The 18,926-nt window shown below is 43.3% G+C and overlaps 1 protein-coding gene across 3 annotated transcripts in view; it reads left to right on the top strand.

The window, feature by feature from the left end:
- Window positions 1–18,926, top strand: part of agla (amylo-alpha-1, 6-glucosidase, 4-alpha-glucanotransferase a) — an 82,750-nt gene that overhangs the window by 51,233 nt on the left and 12,591 nt on the right. For all 3 annotated transcript variants that reach the window (XM_067989993.1, XM_067989994.1, XM_067989992.1), the window contains exons 24-29: window positions 2,334–2,509; window positions 3,070–3,172; window positions 4,983–5,208; window positions 10,386–10,497; window positions 13,579–13,714; window positions 17,027–17,139. In XM_067989993.1, the coding sequence (XP_067846094.1) occupies window positions 2,334–2,509; window positions 3,070–3,172; window positions 4,983–5,208; window positions 10,386–10,497; window positions 13,579–13,714; window positions 17,027–17,139 (866 nt within the window). The remainder of the gene's footprint in view (window positions 1–2,333; window positions 2,510–3,069; window positions 3,173–4,982; window positions 5,209–10,385; window positions 10,498–13,578; window positions 13,715–17,026; window positions 17,140–18,926) is intronic.

Below are 18,926 nucleotides of genomic sequence, written 5' to 3' on the forward strand. Positions count from 1 at the left end.
AGGTTTGAGAGGGAAAGTCACAAACCAAGATTTTAAATTAAAGTAAAGCAAACTTTGAAAGGATGAAAAATGAATTGACCACAGTAAATTGGGCTGAACTCTTAATGGGTAAACCTACAGACAAACTGGGAAATATTCAAAAGTTTTTGGTACGATACAAAACCAGCCTCAAAACCTTTTTGGGGAAGAGAGTTCCAGACTTCTACCCTTCCCATGAAGGAGCGCTTCCTGACTTCTTCCCTGAACGACCTAGCTCTAATCTTAAGGTTACGTCCCCCTTGTTCTGGACTTCACCCCCACCAGAGGAAATAGTTTCTCTCTATCTACCCTATAGAAACATAGAAAATAGGAGCAGGAGTAGACCATTCAGCCCTTTGAGTCTGCTCCACCATTCAATATGATCATGGCTGATCCTCTATCTCAGTACCATATTCCCGCTCTTTCCCCATACCCCTTGATGCCTTTCGTGTCTAGAAATCTATATAGCTCCTTCTTAAATATATTCAGTGACTTGGCCTCCACAGCCTCTGTGGTAGAGAATTCCACAGGTTCACCATCCTCTGAGTAAAGATATTTCTCCTCATCTCAGTCCTAGATGTCCTACCCCCGTATCCTGAGACTGTGACCCCTCATTCTGGACCCCCCCAGCCAGGGAAACATCCTTCCTGCATCCAGTCTGTCTAGCCCTGTCAGAATTTTATATGTTTCAATGAGATCCCCTCTCATTCTTCTAAACTCGAGTGAATACAGGCCGAGTCGACCCAATCTCTCCTCATATGACAGTCCTGCCATCCCAAGGATCAGTCTGGTGAACTTTCGCTGCACTCCCTCTATGGCAAGTATATCCTTAGGTAAGGAGACCAAAACGGCACACAATATTCCAGGTGTGGTCTCACCAAGGCCCTGTATAACTGCAGTAAGACATCCTTGCTCCTGTACTCAAATCCTCTTGCAATGAAGGCCAACATACCATTTGCTTTCCTAACTGCTTGCTGCACCTGCATGTTTGCTTTCAGTGACTGGTGTACAAGGCCACCCAGGTCCCTTTGTACATCAACATTCCCCAGTCTATCACCATTTATATAATACTCTGCCTTTCTGTTTTTCCTTCTGAAGTGGATAACTTCACATTTATTCACATTATACTGCATCTGCCATGTATTTGCCCACTCTTGTCTAAATCACCTTGAAGCCTCTTTGCATCCTCCTCACAACTCACGATCCCACCTAGTTTTGTGTCGTCAGCAAACTTGGAAATATTACATTTGGTTCCCTCAGCCAAATCATTGATATATATTGTGAATAGCTGGGGCCCAAGCACTGATCCCTGCGGTACCCCAGTAGTCACTGCCTGCAACCCCGAAAAAGACCCATTTATTCCTACTCTCTGTTTCCTGTCTTTAAACCAATTTTCAATCCATGCCAGTATATTACCACCAATCCCGCGTGCTTTAATTTTGCATACTAACCTCTTATGTGGGACTTTATCAAAGGCCTTCTGAAAATCCAAATAAACCACATCCACTTGTTCTCCCTTATCTATTCTGCCAGTTACATCCTCAAAAAACTCCAGTAGGTTTATCAAACATGATTTCCCTTTCATAAATCCGTGTTGACTTTGTCTAATCCTGTTGCTATTTTCTAAGTGTCGTGTTATCGCATCCTTTAAAATAGATGCTAGCATTTTCCCTACTACTGATATTAGGCTAACCGGTCTGTAGTTTCCTGTTTTCTCTCCCTTTTTTTTAAATAGTGGGGTTACATTTGCCACCCTCCAAACTGCAGGAAATGTTCCATAATCTATACATTGCTATCAAATCCTTTAATCATTTTAAACACCTCAATTCGATCACCACTTAATCTTACTCTAGGGAACATAAGCCTAGTCAATGCAACCTATCCTCATAATTTCACCTTTTAGCCCTGGTATCATTCTAGTAAATCTGTGCTGCACCCCCTCCAAGGCCGATATATCCTTCCTGAGATGCAGTGCCCAGAACTGACTAGAGCTTTACACAACTGTAACATAATATCCAACTCTTAGCCTTTATCTCAAGCGAGCTGGAATATAAACATTCCATTAGCCTTTTTGATTACATTTGTTCTTTAGCAGATTTATGTATATTTGAGGTTTTACTGGGATGATCCAGTTGTTTAGCTGGTTGAGTGTTTGATTACCTGTCATAACTTTGCTGGTTGTTCCTCAAATATACTTAACGTTTTTAATTTTGGGGTGGGGGGGTGCAGAAGGGTAGGATTGATGGGAGTGAACATATTTGCAAGAGGGAAAATTTTGATTATGGTGTCTACTGATTTTATATTTCTTCCTGTAGCTTTGTGCAGAATGGCTCAACATTTGTGAAGCAGCTTGCTATGGGTTCGCTGCAGATGTGTGCAGTGGGAAGATTTCCCGGTCTTCCGCAACTGTCTCCTTCCCTGGAAAATGTTCCATATAGACTGAATTACATTACTGGCGAGAAGGAACAGTGCTGTGTTTCCTTAGCAGCTGGTAAGTGAACGTTGCTTCCCATCAAATTATTTGATTTTAAACTTTTTTGGAGATATAATTGCAGTGTTTTTGCACGAAACTGAAATTCAGGAATTTCAGTAAAACTGAAAACTCCAAACTTCCTTGTTCTTTTATAACTAGCTTCAACAAAAAAAAATCAAATACTGTAAAAGAAGCAAGACTGTATCATGAGAAACAATTTTGTAGATGATCTTAACTTTACAGGATTTGCCTAGTTTTGTATTCTCTATACCAAACTGATTCTGAGCTTTTCAATATGATTTGGTCACTCAGTGTGAAGGGCAAGTATCATTCAGCATTATGACTGTATAGCAGACTTGTAATGAAAACAGTGGGTTCCACTCATGTGCTTTTTGTAGAAATTTACATTGCCCCCTCTTTTATATAACATGCAATATTTGTAATTTACCTGTGAACAGGAAGCCTCTCTGAATGCCCCTGTATAATGTTCTCTTACGATATTTTGCTAAAAAGCTATTGTGCCTTTTTATTTTTCCATTCCATCTCTTCTAATTAGGATTTTCAAATTTCCTATTAAGGGCTGCCACATTTTTCTGCTGGTTTATTCCGCTGTTGGGGTAGAGATACATTCATTTCTCTAAGAGGTCTACTACTGGTTACAGGACGCCAACTAGAGGCCAGGTAAGAAGTGATCCTAGAAATGTCAGCACGGAAGGAGGCTATTCATTCCATCGTCCTGTGCCAGTACTATCTCCACAACGGAACAATTTACACTAAACCCATTTCCTGCTCTTTTCTGTACCTTTTTAATATTTTTCCTTATCATGCCTGTCTCATTTCCTCCTAAATTTTGTTGTTTTCTGAAAATGAGCTGAGATTCCACTTTGCAACCAGGTTACTCCATACTGTTCTTTTTACCAGTACTTGTTGATTGAGTCTGCAAAGGGCAGAGGAGTGATTAAATGTTACTAGAATCTATTAACTAGAATCAATTTTCTGTTGCTCGTGAATTTAGAAAAAGGATCCTAAACTTCTGTAATGTGAAGACAGATCGATAAGATTTTTGGACTTTAAAGAAATCGAGGGATATGGGGATCGGGTGAGAAAGTGGAGTTGATGTCGAAGATCAGCCATGATCTTATTGAATTGCAGAGCAGGCTCGAGGAGCTGTATGGCCTACTCCTGCTCCTATTTCTTATGTTCTTATGAAATGAGTGCTCATATTTATCATTTTGGCCTGATTGCACTTGTACAATTTGTACAACTTATACAACCTAATTCTGAAACCCAAGAAACATGACACATTAAAACAAAAACAGAAAATTCTGGTAACGTTCACCAGGTCAGGCAGCATTTGTCAAGAGAACATTTGAGGTGTAGACCTCGTCGGAACTGGAAGAAATTGTAGATGAGCAGCATTTTTAAAAATTGCACCAAAGAGAGAAACAGATCTTTGGTAAGCATTCCGAGATGAGAGGTGGCAGTGAATTAAACAACATAAACATGACACACTAGTTAAGTGGAAGACATTTTTAAAAAAAAACCTCAGGTTATCTTAGGATGTCTACAATTTGGAAGTAGATTTGACTAAAAGTCTATTTAGCCACCAACAAAGTGATCTGTTGTAGAAACTGAGGAAGCAACCTTGAAGCAAGATACAATAAAAGAAGGGGCCCATTGCCCTGGAGACATAAGAACCGGTGGTAGCAACACTGGATTCTAATTGTCACATGCCTAATCTCTTACCAGAGGTGTATCCATGCAGGATTATTGAGCCATACTATTTAATACTTTGGGTCTCTTTGATTAAAAATGACCCAGTGACAAAACTCCTCCCCGGGTTTGAGATTTCCGTTCGATTTCACAGTAGAGGAATTCCTAAGGATTGCATCTTTTTATACACCGGTTCATGCAAGGAATATCAACCCACCTCCCCTCCCCCCCCCCTCCCCCCCCTCAACTAAACGTGCAATCGTAGTGTAAAATCTCTGTCCCAATATGCCCTGTCTGATGAAGGCTCTCCAAGTCTTACTTTCTCTGTACCTTACACTTCTACTATTTGTCTTTTTTCAGGCAAGCAAATTTACGTTATCAGGTTCTGATGAAAGGTCATCGACCTGAAATGTTAACTTTGTTCCTCCCTCCTCAGATGGTGTCTGATGTGCTGAGTATTTTCCAGCATTTTCTGTGTTTATTTCCGATTTTCAGTATCCACAGTCTGTTGCTTTTTTTTCAATCTGTTATCAGGCTTTATTTATCAAAGCCATTTGGTGTGAGTCCATTGTTTGATCCCAAATTCTTCATTAAACAGGTATCGGAGTTTCGCATGATCCAAGTGCTAAAGACAAGTCAGCCTTGGGTGACCTACATTTGAGACTTCGGATGTTTTGCAATTGTGTTTTGCATTAATGTAAATTTGTCTTAATTTTAAAACAAAAATCTGCAGTGCTGCTATTGTCATTTCAGCTCTCATTATTTAATTTGATTACAGGAATGTAATCCTTGCATTTGCTAGCACTCTACGACATGGCTTAATTCCAAATCTACTTGGTCAAGGAATATGTGCACGATACAATTGTAGAGATGCTGTCTGGTGGTGGCTTCAGTGTATTCAGGATTACTGTAACATAGTTGACAATGGAGTGGAAATTCTCAAATGTCCTGTATCTCGACTGTACCCTACTGACCAGTCTCCAGCTCTTCCTCCAGGCACTAAGGTAACTGTTTAGTTTGTCCCAGTAATTTGCACTAATGTATAACTATGGCACAAGTGACTTTCTTTCTACAGTGACAAATCCTTGTAATTACAAAAGGGTTTTTTTCATCTCAGCTGGTGAGGAATCATTACTTCAGGATTTTTAGTTTACTGTTTTAGATCTTCATCTTTCGTATTCGAATTCAGCTCCAGTAGGAGGAAATGAGCATTAATCAAAGGTCATAACCTTTTTTCTTTCACACAAGATGATGAATGAATAGAACAGTACAAAATCTCTCCCTTTTTCTTTTCTGTTCAGGAGCCTGGGAATAATTACCCATTCAAGAAACTGACTTGTGTGCCTGTGGTGATCTGGTATTTTTTTTATTTTTTTTTATTCGTTCACGGGATGTGGGCGTCGCTGGCAAGGCCGGCATTTATCGCCCATCCCTAATTGCCCTCGAGAAGGTGGTGGTGAGCCGCCTTCTTGAACCGCTGCAGTCCGTGTGGTGACGGTTCTCCCACAGTGCTGTTAGGAAGGGAGTTCCAGGATTTTGACCCAGCGACAATGAAGGAACGGCGATATATTTCCAAGTCGGGATGGTGTGTGACTTGGAGGGGAACGTGCAGGTGGTGTTGTTCCCATGCGCCTGCTGCCCTTGTCCTTCTAGGTGGTAGAGGTCGCGGGTTTGGGAGGTGCTGTCGAAGAAGCCTTGGCGAGTTGCTGCAGTGCATCCTGTGGATGGTGCACACTGCAACCACAGTGCGCCGGTGGTGAAGGGAGTGAATGTTTAGGGTGGTGGATGGGGTGCCAATCAAGCGGGCTGCTTTATCTTGGATGGTGTCGAGCTTCTTGAGTGTTGTTGGAGCTGCACTCATCCAGGCAAGTGGAGAGTATTCCATCACACTCCTGACTTGTGCCTTGCAGATGGTGGAAAGGCTTTGGGGAGTCAGGAGGTGAGTCACTCGCCGCAGAATACCCAGCCTCTGACCTGCTCTCGTAGCCACAGTATTTATATGGCTGGTCCAGTTAAGTTTCTGGTCAATGGTGACCCCCAGGATGTTGATGGTGGGGGATTCGGCGATGGTAATGCCGTTGAATGTCAAGGGGAGGTGGTTAGACTCTCTCTTGTTGGAGATGGTCATTGCCTGGCACTTATCTGGCGCGAATGTTACTTGCCACTTATCAGCCCAAGCCTGGATGTTGTCCAGGTCTTGCTGCATGCAGGCTCGGACTGCTTCATTATCTGAGGGGTTGCGAATGGAACTGAACACTATGCAGTCATCAGCGAACATCCCCATTTCTGACCTTATGATGGAGGGAAGGTCATTGATGAAGCAGCTGAAGATGGTTGGGCCGAGGACACTGCCCTGAGGAACTCCTGCAGCAATGCCCTGGGGCTGAGATGATTGGCCTCCAACAACCACTACCATCTTCCTTTGTGCTAGGTATGACTCCAGCCACTGGAGAGTTTTCCCCCTGATTCCCATTGACTTCAATTTTACTAGGGCTCCTTGGTGCCACACTCGGTCAAATGCTGCCTTGATGTCCAGGGCATTCACTCTCACCTCACCTCTGGAATTCAGCTCTTTTGTCCATGTTTGGACCAAGGCTGTAATGAGGTCTGGAGCTGAGTGGTCCTGGCGGAACCCAAACTGAGCATCGGTGAGCAGGTTATTGGTGAGTAAGTGCCGCTTGATAGCACTGTCGACGACACCTTCCATCACTTTGCTGATGATTGAGAGTAGACTGATGGGGCGGTAATTGGCCGGATTAGATTTGTCCTGCTTTTTGTGGACAGGACATACCTGGGCAATTTTCCACATTGTCGGGTGGATGCCAGTGTTGTAGCTGTACTGGAACAGCTTGGCTAGAGGCGCAGCTAGTTCTGGAGCACAAGTCTTCAGTACGACAGCTGGGATGTTGTCAGGGCCCATAGCCTTTGCTGTATCCAGTGCACTCAGCCGTTTCTTGATATCACGTGGAGTGAATCGAATTGGCCGAAGACTGGCTTCCGTGATGGTGGGGATATCGGGAGGAGGCTGAGATGGATTATCCACTCGGCACTTCTGACTGAAGATGGTTGCAAACGCTTCAGCCTTGTCTTTTGCACTCACGTGCTGGACTCCGCCATCATTGAGAATGGGGATGTTTGCAGAGCCTCCTCCTCCCGTTAGTTGTTTAATTGTCCACCACCATTCACGACTGGATGTGGCAGGACTGCAGAGCTTTGATCTGATCCGTTGGTTGTGGAATCGCTTAGCTCTGTCTATAGCATGTTGCTTCCGCTGTTTAGCATGCATGTAGTCCTGAGTTGTAGCTTCACCAGGTTGGCACCTCATTTTTAGGTACGCCTGGTGCTGCTCCTGGCATGCTCTTCTACACTCCTCATTGAACCAGGGTTGATCCCCTGGCTTGTTGGTAATGGTAGAGTGAGGAATATGCCGGGCCATGAGGTTACAGATTGTGCTGGAATACAATTCTGCTGCTGCTGATGGCCCACAGCGCCTCATGGATGCCCAGTTTTGAGCTGCTAGATCTGTTCTGAATCTATCCCATTTAGCACGGTGGTAGTGCCACACAACACGTTGGATGGTGTCCTCAGTGCGAAGACGGGATTTCATCTCCACGAGGACTGTGCGGTGGTCACTCCTACCAATACTGTCATGGACAGATGCATTTGTGACAGGTAGATTGGTGAGGACGAGGTCAAGTAAGTTTTTCCCTCGTGTTGGTTCGCTCACCACCTGCCGCAGGCCCAGTCTGGCAGCTGTGTCCTTCAGGACTCGGCCAGCTCGGTCAGTAGTGGTGCTGCCGAGCCACTCTTGGTGATGGACATTGAAGTCCCCCACCCAGAGTACATTTTGTGCCCTTGCTACCCTCCGTGCTTCCTCCAAGTGGTGTTCAACATGGAGGAGGACTGATTCATCAGCTGAGGGAGGACGGTAGGTGGTAATCAGCAGGAGGTTTCCTTGCCCATGTTTGACCTGATGCCATGAGATTTCATGGGGTCCAGAGTCAATGTTGAGGACTCCCAGGGCCACTCCCTCCTGACTGTATATCACTGTACCGCCACCTCTGGTGGGTCTGTCCTGCCGGTGGGACAGGACATCCCCAGGGATGGTGATGGAAGAGTCTGGGACGTTGGCTGAAAGATATGATTCCGTGAGTAGGGATGCTTGACTAGTCTGTGGGACAGCTCTCCCAATTTTGGCACAAGTCCCCAGATGTTAGTAAGGAGGACCTTGCAGGGTCGACTGGGCTTGGTGTTTTGCCGTTGTCGTGTCCGGTGCCTAGTGGTCCGATGCCGGGTGGTCCGTCCGGTTTTATTGTTATTATGACTTTTCGTAGCGAGATTTTACAACTGAGTGGCTTGCTGGGCCATTTCAGAGGGCAATTAAGAATCAACCACATTGCTGTGGGTCTGGAGTTACATATCGGCCAGACCGGGTAAGGGCGGCAGGCTTCCTTCCCTAAAGGACATTAGTGAACCAGATGGGTTTTTACGACAATCCGGTAGTTTCATGGCCATCATTACTGATACTAGTATTTTAATTCCAGATTTTTTTATTTAATTAATTGAATTTAATTAATTGAATTTAAATTCGCCAGCTGCCGTGGCGGGATTTGAACTCATGACTCTGGATTTTAGTCCAGGCCTCTGGATTACTAGCCCAGTAACATAACCACTATGCTACCGTACCGTAGCTGTTACTATGAGAAAAGCTTGAATTGTTTGCCTGTTTAATGCCCCTCTCGCTTTCCTTCTCCCCCTACCGAAATCAAAAACATTGAGAAGGAAAGCTTGAAGCCTGAGGCAATCTTTTATTCGGAATAGGAATTTCTGGCTTTCTGTATCCATCAAACAATAAGGGTGGCAAGAACTATTGAATGCTGCATAATGAATAGCATCAATGCTGCACTTAAGGCACTTTTATATCTTTTTGAAAAACTTCAGGTGACGGCAAATGTGTGTTTGTCATCGTCTGAAGTTAAAATATCAAGCAGGAGAGATCCACTTTCCTGCATCTTGCGAGTGGCTTCTGGATTCACCACCTTGGTTCCTTCCTGGTGTGTGATGGACGATGGCACTGAGTAGAAATGTATTTATTTAGCATGTACAGACTCGGTATATGATTCACTATCAGTGATCTGACCAGCAGACCCAATCAGATAATCTTCTGATCCCAGTCAATCGGCCAATAATGAAAATGATAAACCTTCCAGTCAGACTGAGTAGAAATGTAAACGGGCCAGAAACTCCAGAAAGTCAGTATTGCATTGTAACTTAAAAGATCCTTTTGATTTGATGTGGTGCCTGTCAGCCTCAGCTACCTTACAGCTGTGCTAAAGTTCTTGCTTTGAAAGTTTGAACACAAGAAAGTAGTAATTTTTAGGAGCAAGAATACACCATTAGGCCCAACAAGCCTGTCTGATTTTTCACCGATCATGCTTTTTAGTTGTCTTTGTGCTTCTTTTCTGGGTATTGGCATCAGTAATGACCATTATTGTGGATCTTGCTGTAGTCAAGCCTGTCATATGCTGGATCAAGGAAAATGTGTTGCTTAGTTTTACAGGTTGTATTTATGCACACTTGTATTTTTGCTCCTAGAAAGTGTTTGTAGGAATTATTCTCAGAAACAAATGCCGCGAAATAAACATAGACAATGGCGGGAATATTTTAGCCAAGAAAGATTGATTGTGATAGTCTCACTAGTGGGCTGATGATGGGATGCCTTCTTAAACATGCCATTGAGCAAATTCCACTGTAGCCTTTCTGTTTGTGTGTCAGTCTTTCTTTGTCTTGAGACAATGCAATGCAAGAAGTAACAAAATACCCCTTCAATGGAAAGTGCTAGCTCTAAGACCAACTAATGCTCTTGTAATTGTTACTGATTCTAGTAATGGTTCTGGTCTAGGATGAGATCAGGTTTTAAAAAAAAAGGGCAATCTGTATGAGTAAAGTAGGTCCGCATGTTTGTCCCAAAAGTGTAATGGTCTCCTGTTCTGCAATGATATATTTTGATGGGGATTTATTTAATCTGGGGTCAAGAGTAGGAAGTTTAAATAAATAAGGTTTCCTTTCTATGTGGAAGGTTTTAATTTAACATAATGTAATATTTTGTTTTCTATATTTTTCTTTTTCAAAAATAATATTGTAAATATTCCAATACATTTTGGGACATCTTTCTGACCAGGATCAGCCCCTACATGATGTCATTCAGGAGACCATGCAGCGCCATATGGAAGGTGTACAGTACAGAGAAAGAAATGCTGGACCTCATCAGGACCCACACATGAGAGATGAAGGTATTTAAGCTACATCTCCAATGCCTGCACACTACTGTAAGAACATAAGAAATAGGAGTAGGCCATAAGGCCCCTTGAGCCTGCTCTGCCATTCAATAAGATGATGGCTGATCTTCTACCTCAACTCCACTTTCTTCCCATCTCCCTTGATTCCCTTAGTGTCCAAATAACCATCGATCTCAGTCTTGAATATACTCTCCGACTGAGCATCCACAGCCCTCTGGGGTAGAGAATTCCAAAGATTCACAACCCTCTGAGTGAAGAAATTTTTCCTCATCTCAGCCCTAAATGGCCGACCCCTTATCTTGAGACTATGACCTCTAGTTCTAGACTCTCCAGCCAGGGTAAACAGCCTCTCAGCATCTACCTGCATGTTAACTTTCTGTGATTCATGTACAAGGACACCCAAATCCTTCTGATTACCAATATTTCTTAGCCTTTCACCTTTTAAAAAAAATATATTCTGCTTTTATATTCTTCCTAACAAAGTGGATAATTTCACATTTCCCCACACTATACTACATCTGCCACCTTCTCGCCTACTCACTTAACCCGTCTATATCCCTTTGCAGCCTCTTTGTGTTCTCCACACAGCTTACTTTCCCACCTGGCTTTGTAACATCAGCAAATTTGGATACATTACACTCTGTCCCCTCATCTATGTCATTGATATAGATTGTAAACAGCTGAGGCTCAAGCACTGATCCTTTCAGCACCCCACTAGTTACAACCTCCCAACCCGAAAATGACAGGTTTATTCCTACTCTCTGTTTTCTGTCCGTTAACCAATCCTCAGTCCACGCTAATAAATTACCCCGAATCCCATGAGCCCTAATATTTAGTAATAACCTTTTGTGCGGCACCTTATCAAATGCCTTTTGAAAATCCAAATATATTACATCCACTGGTTCCCCCTTACCTACTCTGCTAGTTACACCTTCAAAAAACTCATAGATTTGTCAAACACTATTTCCATTTCGTAAAATCGTGTTGACTCTGCCTAATCATGTTATGATTTTCTAAGTGCCTTGTTACTACATCCTTAATAAGAGAGTCTAGCATTTTCCCTACTTCTGATGTCAGGCTAACTGGCCTGTAGTTCCCTGTTTTCACTCTCCCTCCTTTCTTGAATAGTGGGGTTACATTTGCTACCTTCCAATCCACGGGGACCGTTCTAGAATCTAGGGAATTCTAGGAGATCATAACCAATGCATCCAGTATCTCTGCAGCCACTTTTTTTTTAAAACCCTAGGATGTAGGCCATGAGGTCCAGGGGATTTGTCAGCTTTTAGTTCCATTCATTTCTCCATATAATCATAGAAAGATACGGTACAGAAGGAGGCTATTCGGCCCATCGTGTCCTTGCTGGCCGATAAAGAGCTATCCAGTTTAATCCCACTTTCCAGCACTTGGTCCGTAACCCTGTAGGTTATGGCATTTCAAGCGCACATCCAAGTACTATTTAAATGAGCTGAGGGTTTCTGCCTCTACCACCCTTTCAGGCGGTGAGTTCCAGACCCCACCACCCTCTGAGTGAAAAGATTTCTCCTCATCTCCCCTCAAATCGTTTTACCAATTAATTTAAATCTATGCCCCCTGGACACAGACCCCTCCGCTGAGAGAAATAGGTCCTCCCTATCCACTCTATCTAGTCCTGTCATAATTTTATATACCTCAATTAAATCTCTCCTCGGCCTCCTTTGTTCCAAAGAAAACATCCCCAGCCTATCCAACCTTTTCTCTTAGCTAAAATTCTCCAGTCCTGGCAACATCCACGTAAATCTCCTCTGCACCCTCTCTAGTGCAATCACATCTTTCCTGTGATGTGGTGACCAGAATTGTATGCAGTACTCAAGCTGTGGCCTAACCAGTGTTTTATACAGTTCTAGCATGGCCTCCCTGCTCTTATATTCTATGCCTCCGCTAATAAAGGAAAGTATTCCATATGCTTTCTTAACCACTTTAATCTATCTGTTCTGCTACCTTCAGGGATCTGTGGACATGCACTCCAAGGTCCCTCACTTCTTCTACACTTTTCAGTATCCTCCCATTTATTGTGTACTCCCTTGCCTTGTTTGCCCTCCCCAAATGCATTACCTCACACTTCTCCGGATTGAATTCCATTTGCCACTTTTCTGCCCACCTTACCACTCCATTGATATCTTCTTGCAGACTACAGCTTTCCTCCTCGCTATCAACCACACGGCCAATTTTTGTATCATCTGCAAACTTCTTGATCAAGCCCCCCACATTCAAGTCCAAATCATTAATACATACCACAAAAAGCAAGGGACCTAGTACTGAGCCTTGCGGAACCCCACTGGAAACAGCCTTCCAGTCGCAAAAACACCCGCCAACCATTACCCTTTGCTTCCTGGGACCAAGTCAATTTTGGATCCAACTAGCCACTTTCCCTTGGATGCCATGGGCTTTTACTTTTTTGACCAGTCTGCCATGTAGGACCTTGTCAAAAGCTAAAATCCATATACACACAATCAAACGTGTTACCCTCATCGACCTTCCTTGTTACCTCCTCAAAAAATTCGATCAAGTTAGTCAGACACGACCTTCCCTTAACAATCCATGCTGACTGTCCTTGATTAACCTGTGCCTTTCTAAATGACGATTTATGTTGTCCCTCAGAATTGATTCCAATAATTTGCCCACCACTGAGGTTAGACTGACTGGCCTATAATTACTCTGTCTATCCCTTTCTCCCTTTTTAAACAATGGTACAACGTTAGCAGTCCTCCAATCCTCCGGCACTACGCCTGTAGCCAGGGAGGATCGTTCCAGTACTTTTTCTTTACTAATCTTAATTGCTTTAAGTTCCTCACTCTCATTAGACCCTTGGTTCCCCACTATTTTAGGTATATTTTTTGTGTCTTCTACTGTGAAGACAGATACAAAATATTTGTTTAACGTCTCTGCCGTTTCCTTATTCCCCATTATAGTTTCTCCTGTCTTTGCCACTAAGGGACCCATGTTTACTTTTGCCAAATAATGCAATAAGTAATTTTTAAATAAATGGTCAGTGATGAGGCACTATATGTAACGTGATTGGGTTTATTTTCCTTGTAGGTTTCAATGTTGCTGTCGGGGTGGACCCAGAGACAGGCTTTGTGTTTGGAGGACATCGGTACAACTGTGGCACCTGGATGGACAAAATGGGAGAAAGTGAGAGAGCTCAAAACAAAGGAATTCCAGCTACACCAAGGTAAAAGTCTCAGTAAAATGAGATTGAAAATATTGAGCTTCAAACAACAGACCCAGTTCTTTTTTTAAATTGTATATTTTGTTTCCAGCAACCCTTTTTGTGAACTTACTAAAACAATATTATAAATGTTATTAAAAATTAATTTTACCTTTGCATTTCTTGAAATTCAAAATTTGGTTTTCACAATAGTTAAGGTAAGAGTGACAATGATGTTACTCTCTACTATAATTTGTTTGTGATGTTACTAGTCAAGGACCAATCAATCCACTGTGGGAGAAGGTCCCATGACCTGCATGACCCTCTCGTTGCCTAGATCGACTCAATTACATTTGCTTTCCACAGAGGCTATTACAATAGATGGACATGTTGGGTAAGCACTTGACTCCAAACGCGAGTTACTATAAAGGACAGAAGAACAGACTATGACACCAAATTGGGGGTTAAAGTTAAGGAGGACTGTGACAAAATACAGGAAGACAATAAACTTGCAGAATGGGCCTGTAATTGGCAAATGAATTTCAATATAGATAGGTGTGAGGTATTACATTTTGGTAGGAAGAATAAGAGGGCCACATACCGCTTGGATAATAAGAGTCTAAATAAGGTAGAGGAGCAGAGGGATCTGTGGGTACGGATACACAAATCATTAAAAGTAGCGAAACAGGTTAGTAAGACCATTTTTTTTTTTAAAAAGCAAATCAAGCACTGGGATTCATTTCTAGAGGGATAGAATTGAAAAGCAGAGAAGTCCTACTAATTTTGTATAGAACCTTGGTGAGACCACCCTTGGAGTACTGTGAACAGTTCTGGTCACCACATTATAAAAAGGATATAGAGGCACTGGAGAAGGTGTAAAAAATATTTACTAGGATGATATCAAAACTGAGAGGTTATACCTATCAGGAAAGATTGAGAAGGCTAGGGCTCTTTTCTCTCAAAGAGAAAACTGAGGGGTGACCTGATAGAGGTCTTTAAGATTCTGAAAGGATTTGATAGGGTAGACGTGGAGATGATGTTTCCACTTGCAGGGGAGACCAGAACTAGGGGCCATAAATATAAGATAGTCACTAATAAATCTAGTAGGGAAGTCAGGAGATACTACTTTACCCGGTGAGTGGTTAGAATGTGGAACTCGCTACCACAAGGAGTAGTTGAGGCGATTAACATAGACACATTTAAGGGGAAGCTAGATAAACACATGAGGGAGAACGGAATAGAAATATATGCTGATAGGGTTAGATGAAGTAGGGAGGAAGGTGGCTTGTGTGGAGCATAAACATCAGCATGGACCTGTTGGGCCGAATGGCCTGTTTCTGTGCTGTATGTTCTATGTGTACTATATCTTTAGTTTCTTTCCTATGTCCCCTCATGCCTTCTTCGACCTCATCTTGTCCATGAGATCCACCTCCTGCTCGCTCGACTCTATTACCACTAAACTGCTGACCATCCAACTTCCCTCCCTGGCCCCCAAGCTAGCTGATATTGTAAACAGTTTCCCCTCCTTTGGTACTGTTGTCCCCCTCTTTCAAATCTGCCGTCAACACCCCCTTCCTCAAAAAACCCAACCTTGACCCCTGTGTCCTTGCAAATTACCACTCCTCTTCTAACCTCCCTTCCCTCATCCAAGGTTTTGAACGGGTTGTCGCCTCCCAAATCTGTGCCCACCTTTCCATGTTTGAACTATCCAATCAGGTTTTCACTCCTGCCACAGCACTGAAACGGCCCTTAGCAAAATCACAAATGGCATCCTATGTGACTGTGACCATGGTGCACTATACCTCCTCATCTTTCTCAACCTGTCTACAGCCCTTGACGCGGTTTACCACACCATCCTCCTCCTTTGACTCCCCTCCTCTGTTGTCCAGCTGAACGAGACTGCCCTTGCTGGTCCCACTCTTACCTTTCCAATTGTAGCTAGAGAATCTCATGCAATGGCTTCTCTTCCTGCCTCTGCACCGTTACCTCTGGAGCCCCCAAGGATCTATCCTTGGCCTCCTATTTCTCATCTACATGCTACCCCTCGATGATATCACCCGAAAACACGTAGTCAGTTTCCATGTTTAAGCTGACGCCACCCAGATTTACCTCACCACCACCACCTCTCCTGACCACTCCACTGCCTTGGTGCTGTCAGACTACTTGGCTCATCCAGGACTGGATGTCAGACATTTCCTCCAGTTAAACATTGGGTGTTGAGGGATTATCCACCACACATGTTAGGGTTGCTGGGTAGCCATCAGGATGGGAGCCCTGGTTGATTTTTTTTTTCTCCATTTATAGCTCAGCAAAATAAATTAGTTGATTAGCAGAAAATGCGATGGCAGGTGCATTTTGTGGGTGGGGTGAGTTTTTGAGTCTATGCTGCCACCAGGGAACCTAGCCCATCACAGTGCAAATCAGAAAGTCGAACACTCACATTCTGATCGGGAAATTGTGGACGATGCCTGCTAAACGTCTGCTTTGTACCGCAGACAAGCGAGACCTCTGCCAACGGCACACACTCGTGGAATCGTTCCCTAAATGTGCATGATGGATCACTAAGCTAGTAAAATACAATGTGAGCTAGCAACAGAAAAAAATGCCCATAAAAGTTGCTGGATGGTTGTTAAAACCCAACTGATTTACTAATGTTTTTCAGGGACGGGAACCTGACACCTCTACCCGATCTAGCCTTCCCATGACTCCAGTCACTATGCAGTTGGCTCAAATGCCAAGAGCAAATAAGGATGGGCAATAAATACTACCATGACACATAGCCAACATGCCAACAACATTTTTTTTAAAAAAAGCTTCCTTTGCCCCATCGTTAGCAGCTGTCCTTTCAGTCACCTAGGCCCCACATTCTGGAATTTCTTCCCCAAACCCATCTGCCTCTCCACTGTTCTCTGCTCCTTTAAGACCCCTTTAAAACCCACCTCTTTGACCAGACTTTTAATTATCCCTCATAATCGTCCCAATTCCTTTGGCTTGGAGTTTGTTTTTCTATATTCCTTTTGTGAAGTATTTGGAATGTTTTTCTATATTGAAGGCACGTCATCAGTTTCCACATTTAAGCTGACGCCACCCAGATTTACCTCACCACCACCTCTCTTGACCACTCCACTGCCTTGGTGCTGTCAGATTACTTGTCTGACATCCAGTCCTGGATGAGCCAACATTTCCTCCAGTTAAACATTGGGTGTTGAGGGATTATCCACCACACATGTTAGGATTGCTGGGCAGCCGTCAGGATGGTATAAATTCAAGCTGTTATATTCTCCCCAACAAATATCAAGTCTCTTAGTGACCATTTGAAATATATTTACTTTTCAGAGATGGATCTGCAGTTGAAATTGTTGGCCTCAGTAAATCAGCTGTTCGCTGGCTGATGGACCTACACAAAAAATCTTTGTTCCCTTACAATGGAGTCAAAGCACATAAAGATGGTGAGAATGTTATCTCTCTGCATAATTTGCTATGTTTCAATTAGACTGTATCAAGGGTGTCCTGTTGCACAACCACCAGTATTCATTCTCTATTTGACAAGGTTCCACACGAGAGATTATTAGCAAAAATGAAAGTGCACGGAATTGGAGGTAACATTAGGACATGGTTGGTGATTGGCTGAGAGGTAGGAGACAGAGAGTAGGGATAAAGGAATTTGCTCTGATTGGCGGGATGTGACAGGTGGTGTTCCCCAGGGATCTGTACTGGGGTCTCAGCTTTTCACCGTATGTATCTCTGACTTGGATGAAGGAATAGAAAGTTGTATAGTTGTGTTTGTAGATGGCACTTAAGATAGGACGCACAGTAAGTTGTGTAGATGGGAGCAGGGGTGTAGGCTGACTAAGTGCGTGGGTAAAACTATGGCAGATGGAGTTCTTTGTGGGGAAGTTTGAGGTTATTCACTGGATCTGTGAAAGATTAATTTCTTAATGGTGAAAGGCTAGGAGCTGTGGAGGGGTAAAGGAATTTAGGTGTGTGTACACAAATCACTAAAAGCTAGTGCACAGTTTTTTTTTTAAAAAGAAGTGTAATCAAAAGGCTAATGGAATATTGGCCTTTATCTAGAGAGTTGGAATTCAAAAGTGAGGAAGAAATGTTTCAGTTGTACAGACCCTTTGTCAGACTCCATGTAGAGTACTTTGTTCACTTTTGGGCATTGTACCTCAGGAAGGATAGATTGGCCTTGGAGGGGATGCAGTGCAGATTCACTAGAATGATACCAAGGCTGAAAGGGTTAAATTGAGGATCGTTTGCATAAATTTGGCTTGTATACCCTTGAGTTTCAATGGTTTGGGGTGATCTAATCAAGGTGTTTAAAATTATAAAGAGATTCAATAGGGTAGATACAGAGAAACTATTTCCACTGGTAGGGGAATCCAAAACAAGAGGGGACAATCTTAAAATTATAGCTAAACCATTTAGGAATTAAATCAGGAAGCACTTTTCACAAAGGGTTGTGGAAATATGGGAATCTCTTTCCCCCCCCCCCCCCAAAAGACTGTGGCTGCTGAGCCAGTTGAAATTTTGAAGATTGAGATCAATAGATTTTTGTGATGTAAATAGTATCAAGGGATATGGATCGAAGGCAGGTAAATGGAGTTGAGGTACAGATCAGCCATGATCTAATAAAATGGCAGAACAGGCTCGAGGGGCTGAGTGGCCTACTGCTGTTGTACTGTTCCTATGAGTTCTGTTGAACACCTGCAGTAGAATTTTATCACATCCTCATAAATATTTGCTGAATATCACTATAGGTCACAGTCCTTGAAATTTTGAATTGGTAATGTTTTTCTAATAACATTGATTAGTATCCTTGGCTGCTAGTCAATGCTTTAAAATTATTGCAGTCAATTTATTTGCAAGTACTAGAGCTACCATTCACAATATGGGCTCTATTTTAGCACCCGCTATCGGGTGCGTTCCTGGCGGGGGGGGGCTCCGAAAATCGGGGAATCCTGGAGCGGGTCGGGAGCCCGGCTCCAACCCGCCCACTTCCGGGTTCCCCACAGACGCGCCGACGTGCGCGCGCAGCCCCCGCATGTGGGACTCCCGCAGGCAATTAAAGCCGGCGGGGTGCCGCTTGAGAGTATTTATTCAGATCATTAACAGACCTGATTAAGGGAATATTTCAGGAAGGGTGGGATTTTAGAAACAACTTGGACTGTTTCCCATACTGGGGGAAACACTCCTAGTTGAAATGGACGTGTTGCAGCTATCAGCCTGTGGC

This window comes from Heptranchias perlo, chromosome 9, assembly GCF_035084215.1.
Source record: "Heptranchias perlo isolate sHepPer1 chromosome 9, sHepPer1.hap1, whole genome shotgun sequence".
NCBI classification, from domain to species: Eukaryota; Metazoa; Chordata; class Chondrichthyes; order Hexanchiformes; family Hexanchidae; genus Heptranchias; species Heptranchias perlo.